Source organism: Fusarium oxysporum, chromosome 3 (assembly GCF_000149955.1).
Source record: "Fusarium oxysporum f. sp. lycopersici 4287 chromosome 3, whole genome shotgun sequence".
Classification (NCBI taxonomy): domain Eukaryota; kingdom Fungi; phylum Ascomycota; class Sordariomycetes; order Hypocreales; family Nectriaceae; genus Fusarium; species Fusarium oxysporum.
This window is the reverse complement of record NC_030988.1, coordinates 1700900-1716199: the sequence shown is the minus strand read 5'-3', so window position 1 is coordinate 1716199 and position 15300 is coordinate 1700900. Positions and strand designations below refer to the sequence as shown.

Sequence of the window (15300 nt, the reverse complement as noted above, 5' to 3'; positions counted from 1 at the left end):
CAGGCATTTCTTCATACTGTTCGTCCTTGGAGGCCATGATGGCGGTGGTTGGACTAACAACAAAACAGGGAGGGAGAAAGGGAGGATGGAAAATAGAAGAAAAGAAAATGAACGTCAGATTCTAAATCTACTCTTACTGATATCAATATTACAAAAATGAAAATGAAAGGTTATGGTATTCTATTGAGAAGAAATATAGCTACAGGTATAAACAAGAATACAAAAGAAATATTGCAAGCTATAAACAGAGCGAAAGGTAAAGATTATATAAATACAAGGCAATTCAGGCGCCTTGGGATAAGCCTTAGTAGCCTCTACAAATGAAAGGATAATATCGGTTTGATAATGAAAGGAGCGAAAACGGAGAAGAAAAGGCTTCGTCCTTATGTTTGACCAGGCACTTGTCATGGTTGTTGGTATCGTACTACGGCGGCTAGCAAAAAAACGTTTGATCTCGTAAGCTTCTTGATCCTCTGTCGCTGTTGTTGATTTTAAAAAACCGTCTGGCCATTATTTTCCATCAATGAGCCACTACCATAGAGCGAGGTGTGATTCCCAGTGGTTGCTGAAACCGTCTCATTGTGCTGAACCTGTGTTTGTTTCGAGGACGCGGTGAGCCATTTGGCTCCACCCGCTGGGAGGCGTCACGATGCGCCTTGGGCCGACTCGATGATTTATATCGTGACTGGGTGCTATGTCGGGAATCCGAATCAAAACCTTCGTCATCGTCGAGCAGAGGAGTCTCGACAGATTGATAGATCTTCGAACTCGGGCTCTCCTCAACCGTCATCGCCCTAAACTTGGCAACCTCATCATCAATGGGCGATGGCGACTTGGTGCGATCTCGAATCTCAAACCGCTGCCCAGGATTCATGGCCTGATAGTACCTTTTCTCATAGAAAAAGGCCCACTTGAATAGCCTGTAGTCCTCGAAGGCCTTGTGATTCACTCGAGTCCTCCATTCAGGGTCATCGCGCGTCTTATACCAATAACGGTATCCGTCTTCCTTGCGGTCCAGATACGTTTGCTTAGCGGACAGATCCCTTGCCTCATAATTATTGCGCCACCATTGACGGTTCACAAATGTGACTGTCTGGTCAACCCATCGAATTCCGATCAATATGGTTTGCATCCATTTGAATTTGGACGGGTTTTCTGGATCCAGCTTGCATAGAAAGTCTTCGTAGTTCAATTCGCTCCCAAACGCTGCGACGCCCAGGACGTAAGCTACGTCACGCCATTTCTTATCCGCATGTTGGGCTTGATACTTCCCACCGGTTACCGGTAGGACTTCCGCGGCATTCTCGTCGAACTTGCCGTCTTTCAAGGTTTCAATTCGTAAGATGCTTCGGCCATCAATTCTATATTCATTTAGGTATCTCGGCCTTTTCCCTTCTTTTACGAGCCCGAGCGTCGTCATGTTCTCAGGGCAAGCTTGACTGCCGACTAGATCCTTTTCGAGGTCAGGGTCGCCACCTCCATCATCTTCAGGAAAGGGAGAGGTTCTTGTTGTCGTTTGTGCCCTTGGAGAGATAGGAGCGGTTTTTGCCTCTGCAAATGGCTTAAAACTAAAGCTGTGATCTGTTTTTGCCTTTTTAGGATTGGGGTCTTCTACTGCTGGGCTGAAAGCCCTGGCATTGTTGGCTGAGTTGTCTTTATCCACTCTACGCTTGAAGAATCCAGATAAAAATGGGTTTTCGTTAGTTGGGTTGATTGCCATTGATCTGACCAACGTGATTTGCATCCTTTTGCCCAGGTTGGGCTTCATTGTTCTGGGTAGCTTGATTCACATTGATTTGACCAGGCTGTTCTCCATTGTTCTGACCAACGTCATTTGTATCCTTTTGCTCAGGTTGGGTTTCATTGTTCTGAGTAGCTTGATTCACATTGATTTGACCAGGCTGTTCTCCATTGTTCTGACCAACGTCATTTGTATCCTTTTGCCCAGGTTGGTTCTCATTGTTCTGAGTAACCTGATTTGTATCTTTTTGGCTAGGTTGACTGCCATCTGTCTGGTTAGACAAGCCAGAGTTGTTTCCTTGTTCTTGTTCAGTACCATCATCGCTATGCATCGGGACGTCGTCTTGTGGCGGTTCTTGCTTTAGTTTATCTGGTGTGGAAGTCATGTTGAGGCTACAGCGTAGATATTTTCTTGCCAGCCCTGAGAATATGTGGACAACTCGTACAACTTATATACATATAATACTCATGCGTCAACTATACAGGAGACCTATTTTGGCCAGAAAAAAGGTACAATATTGGCTGCTTTAATTAAATTATCTAAATTCTCTCTAAATAAGTCAATTAAGGCTTGAAATTATCTACCTATAGCTACTTATAACCTGCCTATAGGTAGGTCTAAATAGGTTAATTAGGTAGGTTAAAAAAGAGGCCTAAATTAGATGTTTAAACTAAGTACAATATTCTTTTGGTTACTGAAAAGAGGTAAAAAATAACACTAAAATCACTATTTCTAAGTAAATGAACAAAAATAAAATTTTAATATACAGTATGCAGTAAAGCATATCTTTTATATTTCATATAAATTTATTTTAATTAATTAATTACTATTTAGATAGTTACAGTATTAACGGTATAAAGTAATTTCTAAATACTCTTAAAGTTTTTCTTCAACTTTGTCCTGTCAGGTTCGAGTTCTACGTATTTTAAGTGTAGATTCTGCTTGAGGAGACTCTCACTTACGAAGACAAACCAAGCGGTATAGGTCTGATAATTATTGATCCCCTAGAGACCAAGAAACTGTTGATCTTCATGTTCTCAATGCTTTCCTCACGCCTTGTTCATAGCATGACATCCTTCAAGTAACCTCAACACTCCACCATAGTTTCTAGCCCTGTTAACACTCACGATCTTGTTTTCCTTGAAAACAACCATGAAGGTAGGCTGCAGCGAAAAAGCATCAGACAAGACTCTACTTTTACTCATTAAACACCTTGGGGTTGTATTTCTACAAAAAGCTACGAATGCGTAGGCAGGAGTTGCCAAATATACCGCTGCGTACATCAGCCACCTGGCGGGCTCCAACATTTTACTCTTGCCCATAGAAATTGTGGAGAAAAAGGCATTGCAAGACTGTTGGCGCTAATTGGCGCTAATTAGCGTTAGCCTGAAAGTGGCAATGCTCCGCAGCAAGATCCTGTTTGCCCCATAACACTGGTCCATATATTTCGACTTTTAGAGGGGCACAAAGGCCAATGAGAGGTTGAGCCTCTGCTGCTGTTTCCTCAATCAAAGCATTAAATGCGGTGGCTCGGCCACCTCCAGGATCGTATGGCAGTAAATGGTTCACGATCGCATTCCCCTTATCCATGCCGGTTGTCGATGACCTGAACTTGCACTATCTACCTACGCAACACCAGTACTCGCTGAGGACCGCACGTACCTATTTCGTATCTATCATGGAAGAAACCATTGAAGAAACCATAGTCTGTGCTCCCACTTTGGTAAGTTAAACCTGCAGTGGCTTGCAAAGTCGCTTGAAATAATTTGAACTACTCTACAACTGAATTAAGGACGTGCAGGCGAATGGCAGCTCCTGTAAAAGGAGGAAGGAATCAACTTCTATCGCCAGGTCAGTCTCTACCTATGGAGACGATAGACATGGCAAATGTGTGCCGAAGCCAAGACGCGAAGATGTCATAAAAGACGACGAATATTCTCAACAGAAAATGAGAATAGAGTATGCTCAAGACAGGAAACCGTCAGCTCTGCGTCGGTCTTCGCGGCTCTCTCAAAAAACAGAGGATCGAGAATGTCTCCCTGAGTGTTCGCCTGGCATCGTTTTAGAGGATATCTCTGGAAGGATCCAGTGTGATAGCACCGGCGATCGTGCAGGTGCATCAGATGATGAGATTGTTTCCATTAGGGACCCACCTCACAACCCGTCAGACAAGTGCGAGGCTACGGTTGAAGTTCTAGCACTTGAACCCCAACAGAGGGACGACAATCCCCAGATGAAAATCATTCCCCGCCTTGAAGAAGCAGAAGAAGATGGCCTAAAATGCAACCAAAGTACGATTTCTCCGACATATCACAACAAACACACTCCGAACGCCGCGAACAGCAACACGGGAAACATACCTGCACAATCATACGCCAGGCTCGATACAAGAGCGGTGTCCAAGAAGACTGTGGCAATCTTGGATGATATTTCTGAGCATAAGATCCCTAATGCATCTCTGTCAGTCAGGGAAAAGTCTCTCGAAGCTTCCAAGTACGAGAACGAAATGACGAAGAAAGATGCGATCTCGTCGTCGACAACAGCAAAAGCGACCTCACTACCCGGGATCAATTCTTTTCAGCCAGACGTGTTCTTAGGCCAGAAAAGAAAACATCATATCCAGGGCCGTCGCTCAGGTATCGGTCTTAGAGAGCTCCACGAGCGATCGCTTCAACCCTGGTCTACTTACGGAACAGCGAGATGGAAGGAGATGCAAGCGCAGATTCTGTGGGCCACAAAAGATGTTGCTCAATTAAATACAACTGCAGAGTGTAATCATCTATGAAACCACGTAAGTGTCCATGGTCAAGCTCGTAAGCGCAGTGATACGCTACTCGCCACCATGAACCCTGTTAATACTCACAATGATTGACTTAGCGATAGGGATCAAAAACCAAAACATACATACGGATTCACGAAAGCATGCTGAAGCAAGTTTAAGCTAATCTAGTCAGGTAGATACAATCAACTATCAATAGACTGCTGACGTCCCGTCTCTCATTTGTTGGTCATTCATTGTATCTTTGAAGCCATGCAACCCATTCTACTTTCTCCAGCTCCGAGGTCTTGTTCACCAGAGCCTTTCTGTCTAACCTTGTTGAAATCACTTCCGGAATATTGGCGTGTGGCTGAAATTTCCGCCTTAATAGAGGGCTTGCCCGTAGACGGGAGAAGATGACTGGTTGTACATCGTTGACTATTTCAGCGGTTATTGGTCTCATAGCATACGCGATCAAGTCCAAATTGAGTTGAAAGTTAAGAGAAGATCCGCATCCGTCTGCCACCTTGTCATCTGGGGTTCTTGACGCTGGAGGCCATTCCATCGGATCCATCCCATTGTATATTTATTGACCAGGGCCCCGTAGAGATTTATCCGTGGTGCCAACGTACTATCCTCACCTTTCGACATGCGGTCAGCCTCGCAACTTTGGCAGACTTTCTTAGCCTACACCGTTTCTCTCTGGATATCAGATGTCTACGCTAGTCGTCTGACTTCTCGTGGCTTCGCGTTCATTACCCCCCACGCAGAGTACTCTAGCTCCGCAGGAGTCTTGGGCTGTAAGGTTGATACGAATCGTATCGCTTACTGGCCTTTGGACGTCGGATGCGATGGAATATGCGTCAAAGTCTCAAATGAGGGGCGCTTCCTTCATCTTCTACGTATTGATAAGTCCGGAGGTGCGTATGATATTTCGTACGATGCTTGGAATTTCCTAGGTTTCGGTGCATCAGCCATCGACGACCTCCAGATCGGTGGCGGGATCCAGATGTTATACGAGATTGTCGACACATTGGAATGTCGACATTTGCTTCACGAAGGTAAACTGCCCCTGTCAGCCGCAAATAGCATGAATTATGTCTCGTCATGCTCCAGCCAACCTACGAGTTGGGTCGCACAGAATTATCAATTGTACAACATCAATGACGCCGTTTGCAAATATGGCGTCGACGAGAAATGTAGCCTAGATCTGACTATAAGTAATCAACCACGCTGTCCAAGCGTTCTAGGTAATCCTCTACAGATGGAATCAAAGGTTAAGAATATGGCGTACGGTACGGGAGAAATCGTCCCGGTGTAGATGATTCTAGAGGCCCATGCATTGCTTTGACAGGCTGACTGGGATGCGCCATTGGAAGTTGCTGTACTTTGTTATGTCTCTTCTGTATGTGGAGGAATACTTATCTCATAGGCAAAGAGCAAGGTACAGGGTACGCAATGAGTTCAAGGAAGCCAGATATTCATATTAAATAGTGCCTGTGACAAGCTATGACTATTTAAAAAACATGAAACTACCTAGGTTTATTTCAAGAACATACTACAAATCCCCTAAAATCCATAAAACATACGTTTTTGGGATGATTTGTTCCTTACGTGCCTATTCTCCTACTATTTACTCTCATTGAAATTGAAAGTTGTGTGTTGGATCTAGCAAACGTTATCGATACATGTGCAGAGGCCCTTGAGAGGCATTTTGCCTTCCAAGACTTGTCGGCGAAAACACTCTAGATGCATTAAATGAGCGCCGCAGTCTTTCCAAACGACGTCTTCGACATCTACCGGGCTTTTCTTATTTTCACTGCAAAATCCATCTTCGCATACTACACAGGTCCCGGTCCCGACAACGCGTTCACGGACCAACGAGTCTGTCATGATGGTAGGGAGAGCAGACTTAGGGTCGTTATTTTCCTTTTGCCTTTCAATGTCCGACATGAGGTCGATGATAGTTCTTCTGAATTTCTCATCAAATTGCTGTAAAGCCCACAAACGGATGTGTTGCGGAGAGTCATGGATGGCTGTGGCCAAAATTGTGATATCGCTTGCATAGACTACGTTCAACGCGTTACATAGGGTTTCGTCGATATCCATCTCCAAAAGTCGATGATAGACCCTAACTCGATTGGCGTAGACGGTCATCTCACCCCCCAATCCTTGGTTCGGTTGGGCTTCATCTTGCATGATATCATGATCGCTGGCAGCAGGCATGGTATTGTAGCCATGGTCCAAGCGCTTAGCTGGTCGGTCTGACTCCAACCCGAGCTGCCCGTTCATTTCATCAATGTTTCTCTTATTGCTGCGTGGACCGTCAACGTTATCGGCCCATGTAACACCTTGGCCATGATCCACGCGCTTAGCTGATCGGTCTGAATCAGGCTCGACCTGTCCGCTCATTTCTTCCCTATTTCTCTTATTGTTACGTGGGCTATGCATTATAACTTCCTCTTGCATGACATGGTCATGATGCAGGCGCTTAGCTGGTCGGTCTGAATCAGGCTCGTCCTGGCCGCCCATTTCTTCTATTTTTCTCTTGTTGTTGCGTGAACTATACATGTTTGTGGTAAAGTCCGCGGAGCCGGTCCGAACGTCATTTTTCGAAAGATGTACGAAAGGGATAGATTTGCCATTCTTAACTTTCTTTTGTGCATGTGAGCCTTTTTGATCATCCGTTGAGTCTCTACTTCTTTTCATCTTGACGTGTCCTTGATTCGCGTTCTTTTTTAATTTTGTTTTAACCTTAATCACTTTGCCGTTTAACTCTTGTATATAGCTGACGCTAAAGTCAAAAAGGTCACTTCCATTTCTGGCTTTGTGGTTTTCCATGTTGTAACAAAAAACCATATCGATCACAACCAGCTTTGCAGCCCGTTCTGGTATTACGGCAGCCTGTACTGGACTGTCTGTTCGTTAGGTATCCTGAAAACGCGTCCTTAGTCCGAATTATACACAGAGGTACGTACCAGGCCGATTCCATAGGTGCTAGATTTGACGGAATCGTCTAGCATATGAATCTACCTCTGAGAATTCATCGGGCCCCGAGACTCTGGTATGAGCCTGTGGCGAGACAGAATATGTTAAGATACTGTAACATTCGCCTCCATTCGAATGCATACTTTAGATAAAAAGCCTTCAATAGGTTACCCATCATGTTGAGAGGTTTTTGACATAAGAGCAGGCAAGTTTGGAACAGAGTTAAACGATCAACAACTTTAACATCATTTAGCTGACTCTCATTCGCTGTACATTTTGATACATCCTTTGCATCACCTACAGAAGCCTCCGTGTCTCATCAATATTGATGCAGTTACAGAATCCCCAGTGTGACATGCCGTACTCTCTAATTTTGTCCTGGAACCATTCAGAACGCATGAGGTGAGACTTGCACTTTTCCAGACGGCGTCGAAACTTTCTATCGTGTATGCCGTCTCACTTAAGCGGTACTTGATACTGCTACATGAGTCTCCAGGGTTTCTAACTATCTCTACTGTACAAAGCAGAGCCTTTATGCCATCTGGGTTGAAGAGCCTTGGGACTGTGAGACCACGAGCGAACTCGCACTCTGCAAACATTGTAAGCATATCTGAACTACAGGTGTCGAAAGCATACCTAAGATCCAAATCAGATCTGGACTGGAGCGTCACCAAGCATAGTAGCTCATGCTGCTCGACTATCGACCAATCCTGCCGAAGCAAGTGCTATAGGCTCCACTTTCTGTTTGATTATTCCTCATGGTTTCTGAAGCTCGATTGGCGCCTTCATGCTGACTTGGCTCAAGTAATTATCCTGTGTGGCTCACTATAGCAATGGGAGAAGAATCAAGTATTTGACCTCTGGAGATTTCGTCCATGACATCTAAGGTTTTTAATGCTACCATTCCAACGCTTATATGGGAGACTCTAGTTGCTTTTTAAGCCACTTAACAAAGTCTCAAGTACGACTGGGAGGTTGGTTAGATCGGTCCTCTTTGTATTTAATAGCAAGAAATTTGATTAGACGGAAACATACAATATACATCTATGTATATAGGCATCGAAACATTGGCATCCAGCACTATTTGCGGAACAGGGTCTGAAGACAAAATATTAACCCTTCTATGTTCTAGAGAACCTACTTACTAGAAAATAATATATGTACATGTAACCGCATTTCTTATCCACACCAAGCTGGAATAAATTATATATCATAACATTCTATTATTAGTAGGTCTGAATTGTTTTCCTTTTACCTTAATTCTACAATAATATTATGACAATGCGACCAAGTTCCTATGAGATTGTCGATTTCCACGACCTTCCTTTATGCCTGTCTATCATACGTTGCATGACCTGTTGAATCTGCCAGGCGACTAAACACTATCTGCGCTACATAGTGTCGGCTCTGCCTTAAATACTTCTCGGAAATAGCTGGTGGAGGTTGGCAAACGTGTTTCCAGAGAGAATTCAAAGTTTCCATCACCACAGCCTCTGTGTTATCCCCTATGGATAGACTTCCGTATAGGATAATCTTGGCGAGCATGCAGCATGATTCGGCAATAACAGAAGGCTTGATCCCAACAAACTCTCGATGGTAAAGCGATATTTCAGACAAATAAGCTGCCATACTAGCGAGTTCCTTATTTGCAGGCTCTCCTACCAGCAAGAACTTGATACCTTGGTCAGTTGTTGGATGACCTAGTACCCAATCTAAGGTGAAGAGGATCGATATCTCCATCTGAGCTATCATATGTTCATCAAACATGCCATTTCACAGTTCGCTTATCTCTTTGGCCGATGGACGCGCGAAACCTTTCCCTTGGTAGGCTTTGCCGTCATATTTGGAAGCAATCCAGAGCGCGGCACTCCCAAGCAACAAGTAATATTCTTTACCAATCTGCTTTCTCGAGCAGTATCGATCGATCAGATTGACTGAAAGAAACAGAACCTGTGAAGAAAGACGAAAGTACTGGTGTGAGTGAACTACGAAATCAATGAGGCTTGACCGTAGTTGCCACGTAATTTGTATTTGCTTTTCGATCATGGAAACGCTTGGGAGGGTCACACTCTACTTGATGTTAGCTATGAAGCACTCCATATCAGCTCGTTTTGCGAATCACTACCTCCATGTGAGCGAGGTGCTGCATAATATCTTCCAGGTAGTCACCTTCCTCCCATAGCAGTATATCGGCAGAGCTAGATGCTTCCACTTGTTCTTGATTCGTGACAGGAGAACCAGCAGTGGAAAATAGAGAATTTCCTGACTTTTCTGAAAAATCGATCATGCTTTCCTTTGCTTCTGAGCCCACTGTTACTAGCTTGACTTCCCCCATTTCTTTGTCTCTTTCCTTCGATTTTTGTTCGTGTATGTCAGTTCGGCTTTTCATTTTCCTGCAAGACCTTCGGCAGAGAGATTAAAATAACTTTCGCAGTCGCAGCTATGGATTGAGGATAGATGCCAAATAATATCATTGTAGTCAAAATACAACGGATTTAGAATTCCAGAAATAACTGTCAAAGCTGACTGGAAATATACAGTACAATATTCGACACACGGAAACTGAAGCCTGTTCTGGACTTTACATGGTGGTACCTTCCCTCGCTTGCTCAAGCGATATAAACCCTCAGCTCTTGAAAAAAAAAAAAAAAAGTCTCGGGGTCTGGCCAACGTCACGTGAATGCGGGTACAGGGTAGACAACGAAGGCTCAAGAGTCAAGTGCTGTAAGACGACATCCGAATTCATCCTCACCTCAATTCATTCTCGTAGATCAGATACCTATTCAAGCATGTCTGCCAAATTTCAACTGCTGCTGATAACATCACAAGTGTCTTCAAAAGTATAGAATAAGCATTCCTAGCTGCCATTATGTAGGCTGATCTACATTGTCGATTTTGATCAACCACCAATCAAGATTGCATTCGTTAACATCAAAATAGCCAAGTAATGAATTCGGGTTATTACCGCTGTCTACGGTCTCGATTTAAGCTTTCGGCTAGTTTATGACTAGCTATTATAAATTCAAGTATTGCAATATATGCCGTTTCTTGAACTTGGCACACAATTCTGTCATCTGTCCTTTCCACATGGAGAGCTTGTCGCAGATACGAACAGCTTCCCGCCCGTATGATGAATAGCCTTCTATATATGAAAAGCTAGTCTTGCTTCAATAACCGACGAGATTGAGGGTCTTTTTTGTCTCCACCAGCGGTTTTGTCATCCGTATACTCATCATTCGCACAGGACGCAAGCGCTAGAGGTTCATGAGCCTTAATGCTACTAAGCTCAGTCAGTCCAACCCATAAGCAGGATTGTACTATAAGTTGATAAAGCCGTGAGGAAGATTTGACTGCCTCTCGTGATCTGCAATCTGGTTAGAGAGAAGCTTCCGATGCTTTCTGCTAAGGGGCATACTGACCGAGATAAATGATTGGATACGGATCGATTCAAGACCATTACCAAACCAACCGCGCCAATGTAGACTGCCACTGCCACAGGAAGACCAGATGACTCTATAGCCAAGACAGCACCTAGAAAAACAGATTGGGCGTATATGGTGGATTGAGATTGAACCTTGGTCAATCTAATTCGCTTAGATGCGAAGATAAGCAACCGGGTATAGAGGAAAGCGTGCAGTAGTTTGACAACAGCTCCATGCAAATTGGAATCTTTGCGAACGATCGCCATGACAGCCAGTATCGGTCGTATGATGGCGGGCGCCTGGTAAGCCGCCCGTGTCGTTTCATTGCCCCTCAATAATGGCCTGGCAAGTCTCAGAGTTGTCAAGGAATGGATCAAACACAAAATTGTGTCCATAATGTCCGGCAGGACAGTGCCCTCGGTCGCACGGAGATAGTACCTGGCCAACTCGATGACACCAGACAGTATATGCAGTGTCAAGGTAAAAATCCTTTCCTGATGCCAACTGGCACGGTAGACTGGTAGACTGCGGCGCGTATGGTATACAAAGATTAGGACGTAGACCGAGCTGATAAGGAGACGCTGAGCCCCAGCCTCCAGCAGTAAACCAGCCCATGGTAGCCATGGCTCGGTTCTGCTGTCTTCCATACTAGCGGTCATGTTCTGTATACCCTGGGGATAGTGTGATAGCGACCTGAGATGCGTGGATTTCGGTACTCTGGAGGCCGACAAGATCAGACTTCTCGGTTACTCTTGTCAGCAGTAGGTTAAAGCTGGGGTCAAGGCAACGACGCTGCTACCTTCCGTTTGCGCTGTCAAATGCTCAATCTTTAGACCGTGGTTTTGAATGAAGGCTAACTTTGAGGGCAGGCATGGCAAGTAATACTTATCCTGCTTGAAATAATCACTTCCTACGTGCTGGATGGCCAAAAAAAGACGAGAGTCAAGAACCTCACCGTACTTGAGACTAATTGTACATGTGTGACTCCACATATCCAAACGTCCATTAAGATGGCATCATGAGGAAAAGCATTCTGATACAGATCGGTCAAAACCCGCCAAACTGGTTACTATCAGACACAATTAGCTAAAAGGGTAGATAGGGTCATAGGCTTGCACCCGGACCAGGCAGTGGCAAGTCGTAATCGCATTCCAGATACCATGTTATAGATACCTTCGCTATTTACATACATAAAACCTTACTGACCGATCAAGTCTATGCAGTACGGTGATCTTGCCATTAGCCAACCTTCTTATCATCACGGTTATCTTTGGTTATTATCAATAACTTTTAACTACGAATGGGATAGGCGAGAGTGATTAATTCCCTCAGGACTGTCATTACTTGAGCCTCCATTATGTGCCCAAGATGTTCGATTACGGTTCAACGGAATAGATCGTGATAATAGCTAGATGAATTGGTCGAAGACATTATGGCTTGCTGTAACTATGAGCCATATGGCTTTGATACGGGACGAACAACAACCGGGCTTGAAGGGATCAACTGTGATAAAGTAAAAAAGCCATAGTCTGCAATGCTTTAGAGGCCATATTTTGCTATGTTTTCTTTTCTTTTCTTTTCTTTTTTTTCCGCCATAGGTCCTAATACTCACATAGCCTTCACTTTAGGCCATAATTCTGAAAGCACAATTTCCGCTTGTCACCTCTGAATAGTGCAGTAAATTATCATTCTGTTCTTTGTTAACTTGTTGACAAGCCAAACTTGTTTTTTACGGCTTGCAATTACTTCAATAACTCACAACAAGTAGGCGGAAATTCCTGCCTCATGACATTTCGTAAATACCTCAAACAGTCTCACCTAGGACATGGCTCCTACCGAATACGAGAAGATGATAAGGGAGCAACAGTCTTGCCATCTGTTGAGCGAGATTCTTGGTGTTATCGATGGCACAAATTTGGAATGAAACTACGGTTCAGCAAAGTCACGACGCCATTGTTCTCTAGAAAAGTAATACAAGACTTTGAGCGATCTTCAGCACCATCACCCCATTCATTTTCAAGCCGAGAGTCATCCATAGACCAGTACAGAACAACCCATCTGCCCAGTAAATAAGGCTCCGCGTTAAGCGGCGATTCAGATTCTAGGTCGTTATACCTGACTGATATACGTTAGAGATACAACCACGAACCGTGTCCTGGGGGTTGTGTTTCTGAGAATGTTAAGCGGGAACGAAATAATGTCACTAGAAGCATGTTGGGAGAAGGGAAAAAGAGAGAATATAGAAGGGTATCTTGGAGATTAAGGGCGCGAAACACAGATTTGTGTAACAAATTCAGCTTCATAAATGTATATACGTACAACGAACATGTCTTCATGTACAAATAAATGACTCCTACTTAGTCCCTGATTCAAGGTGCTTGTGTATGTTATCCATTCTTGTACCTTTCATCCTTATGTGAATTTTCTACGATCAGCATATCGTTCTAAGGCCAGCTGGAACAAACCCGTTAATATTCCTGTTGGGCGCCTGGATATTTCTTATGGAGTGAGAGATGAAACTGTAACTCTTCGATACTGTATAATTATGGTAAGGATGATGATTGATATTTAAATTGTAAGTGACAAGGTGGATGAACTACTCTTGCGTATGGCAAAGACATGGCTTCTATATATTGGAGTGAAGGCACCTGATTCTTCAAAATTGCTTTTTTTCTTTTTTTTAATTCTTTTTCACTTGAATTGAATTGTATCGCTATCTCGAGACCGACGGCTTGCGGGCTGATCGAGCCGGATTCCATCAATTAATTCCTCTCGTGGTTTGTTTTCTGTTCAGATAACATAATGAGAGGGCTCTTTGTAGGCTCAGCCAATCAGCTGCTTGTCCAGCTCTTCATTCTTCAAAGTTTCGGTTTGCATTTATCAAGACTTGCTGGGGGGGAGAAGCAAAGCAAACTTTCTGTAAAGTTCTCCCACTTCTCTTCGGATACGATCGGCGCCGTTATGTAATCGTCGATCGGATCATGATAAAGGGCCTCCGATCTAATTTGAGCTATGATTGTTTCGTACTGCTCGTCTACCAGGGGATCTTCGCATCTCACTCTGGATACGTCTTGGGCTGGTAAACGGATCAAGGCCTTGCCGGTAGATAGACGTTCGTACAGTTCCAGGACGTCCGGTGAGATCCCTGAACATTGAGCGGCCTCGTAAGCCATACGGTGACCGATCGTTTCAACCAACGGTCGGCAAAATGGAAGAATGTGCTGATTGAAAGCCTCGGTCCGATGCTTTCCGTATCCTCCAATCTCCGTAAGTCTTGCTTGAATTTCGGTCATCAACCGGTGCTCTTGCTGCGCTAAAGGCGCTAACGCGTTCTGGCAGGTTGGAAGTTGTAGTTTGCCGCCAAGGAGCTCGGAGACCAAACCTAGGAAGAGAATTTGTCAGTCATTCATTCATTGTTAAGTCAATATGGCGAATGTAAAGAAAATTTAGGTACGCACGAATACATAGTACCATCGTGTCGCCTTCGGCTATGGAGTTCCCCTGAAAGGTCAAGTCCAGTTCACTGATCTGATTGAATGCAAAAAGGCCTCGCCATCCGCACCTCTCCGCGAGTTCCCCCAAGACCCGTGATGCTTTGATCACTGTCGCTTTAAAGATGGTGCCAAGCGCGTGTTGCGTCGGATGGGCAGGGTCCGGGCACATGCTCACAGCCCAATGGGCGAATGCGGTCAAAACCTTGCCCTGGACCCATCCTTCGACGATAGGGCGCTGCTGAGTGCTGAAGCCGATGATTGGCATAGCCGAATGCCCATCGGGCGCCGTGATAGTTCTTCGCTCGCTGTAGAGAGAAGCTATACGTGTTCCGACTCTGATAGCCGATATGCCCATGATGGAAAGTGACAACGTTCCAACAGCAACACGCCGAATATGGCACAGAAACTCAGCACGCTCACTCTTCGGCTTAGCGGGTGAACCAAGCAGGGCATTATAGGGCAACCGAACACGATTAAATGTCGTAATTGCATGATCCAGTGGTTTGGTACCAGGTCTCGTCGGTAATATTCGCGACGAGACGCCAGGTCGCATCGCATCTGCGTCGCTGAGAGACACAATGAAAGGCTTCACGCCTTGGCTCTTCCCTCGGACCATCAGACGGGCGAAAACAATCGCGACCCGTGGTATTCCACAGTATGGTGTTGTAGGAGGCATTACTTTTGATGCTGCTGTGGTAGGAGTATGTAACTCGAAAGAGCCATCAGCCTGCAGCGTTGCCGTGGTTTCCAGGTTGCGAGCATCTAAGCCGTGACCAATCTCCGTCAGCATGAACTCGCCACAAATTTCAAAACTCAATAGCTTTGTGAGTAAGTCTTGTAGGTCTGGACGCTCCTTGGCGAAATGGCTGAGCGTTCCTATGCAGAGGTTCACATGAA

At 44.7% G+C, this 15300-nt stretch overlaps 8 protein-coding genes across 10 annotated transcripts; 3 read left to right on the top strand and 5 right to left on the bottom strand.

The window, feature by feature from the left end:
- Positions 1-520: 520 nt before the first annotated feature.
- FOXG_22325 (uncharacterized protein) lies at positions 521-2267 on the bottom strand (the record flags this gene model as incomplete). The annotated part of the gene is made up of 2 exons (XM_018402729.1): positions 1734-2267; positions 521-1669 (listed from the first exon to the last, which is right to left on the bottom strand). The coding sequence occupies exons 1-2, from the start codon at positions 2124-2126 to the stop codon at positions 521-523; spliced, it is 1542 nt and encodes a 513-aa protein (XP_018256702.1). The 5' UTR covers positions 2127-2267.
- Positions 2268-3309: 1042 nt separating this feature from the next.
- Positions 3310-5005, top strand: FOXG_22324 (uncharacterized protein). Of its 2 annotated transcripts, XM_018402727.1 has the most exons (3): positions 3310-3464; positions 3534-4532; positions 4625-5005. In XM_018402727.1, exons 1-2 carry the CDS (start codon positions 3330-3332, stop codon positions 4524-4526), a joined length of 1128 nt encoding a protein of 375 aa, XP_018256700.1. In that variant the 5' UTR covers positions 3310-3329; the 3' UTR covers positions 4527-4532; positions 4625-5005. The 2 variants fall into 2 exon arrangements, with proteins under 2 accessions (XP_018256700.1, XP_018256701.1); XM_018402728.1 differs by lacking the exon at positions 4625-5005 and having other exon boundaries at positions 3534-4592.
- Positions 5006-5148: 143 nt separating this feature from the next.
- Positions 5149-6069, top strand: FOXG_16120 (uncharacterized protein; the record flags this gene model as incomplete). The annotated part of the gene is made up of 1 exon (XM_018396205.1): positions 5149-6069. One exon carries the CDS (start codon positions 5149-5151, stop codon positions 5818-5820), a length of 672 nt encoding a protein of 223 aa, XP_018256699.1. The 3' UTR covers positions 5821-6069.
- A 98-nt stretch (positions 6070-6167) lies between these two features.
- FOXG_16119 (uncharacterized protein) lies at positions 6168-7070 on the bottom strand (the record flags this gene model as incomplete). The annotated part of the gene is made up of 1 exon (XM_018396204.1): positions 6168-7070. The coding sequence occupies one exon, from the start codon at positions 7068-7070 to the stop codon at positions 6168-6170; it is 903 nt and encodes a 300-aa protein (XP_018256698.1).
- Positions 7071-8715: 1645 nt separating this feature from the next.
- On the bottom strand, positions 8716-9971 carry FOXG_22323 (uncharacterized protein). Its single transcript, XM_018402726.1, has 2 exons — positions 9613-9971; positions 8716-9557 (listed from the first exon to the last, which is right to left on the bottom strand). Exons 1-2 carry the CDS (start codon positions 9874-9876, stop codon positions 9261-9263), a joined length of 561 nt encoding a protein of 186 aa, XP_018256697.1. The 5' UTR covers positions 9877-9971; the 3' UTR covers positions 8716-9260.
- Positions 9972-10142: 171 nt separating this feature from the next.
- FOXG_22322 (uncharacterized protein) lies at positions 10143-11794 on the bottom strand. 2 transcript variants are annotated; one of them, XM_018402724.1, is made up of 2 exons: positions 10907-11794; positions 10143-10851 (listed from the first exon to the last, which is right to left on the bottom strand). In XM_018402724.1, exons 1-2 carry the CDS (start codon positions 11566-11568, stop codon positions 10644-10646), a joined length of 870 nt encoding a protein of 289 aa, XP_018256695.1. In that variant the 5' UTR covers positions 11569-11794; the 3' UTR covers positions 10143-10643. The 2 variants fall into 2 exon arrangements, with proteins under 2 accessions (XP_018256695.1, XP_018256696.1); XM_018402725.1 differs by having other exon boundaries at positions 10143-11756.
- A 940-nt stretch (positions 11795-12734) lies between these two features.
- On the top strand, positions 12735-12833 carry FOXG_22321 (uncharacterized protein; the record flags this gene model as incomplete). The annotated part of the gene is made up of 1 exon (XM_018402723.1): positions 12735-12833. One exon carries the CDS (start codon positions 12735-12737, stop codon positions 12831-12833), a length of 99 nt encoding a protein of 32 aa, XP_018256694.1.
- A 327-nt stretch (positions 12834-13160) lies between these two features.
- FOXG_16118 (uncharacterized protein) lies at positions 13161-15281 on the bottom strand. Its single transcript, XM_018396203.1, has 2 exons — positions 14368-15281; positions 13161-14291 (listed from the first exon to the last, which is right to left on the bottom strand). The coding sequence occupies exons 1-2, from the start codon at positions 15191-15193 to the stop codon at positions 13768-13770; spliced, it is 1350 nt and encodes a 449-aa protein (XP_018256693.1). The 5' UTR covers positions 15194-15281; the 3' UTR covers positions 13161-13767.
- Between the last annotated feature and the right edge of the window lie 19 nt (positions 15282-15300).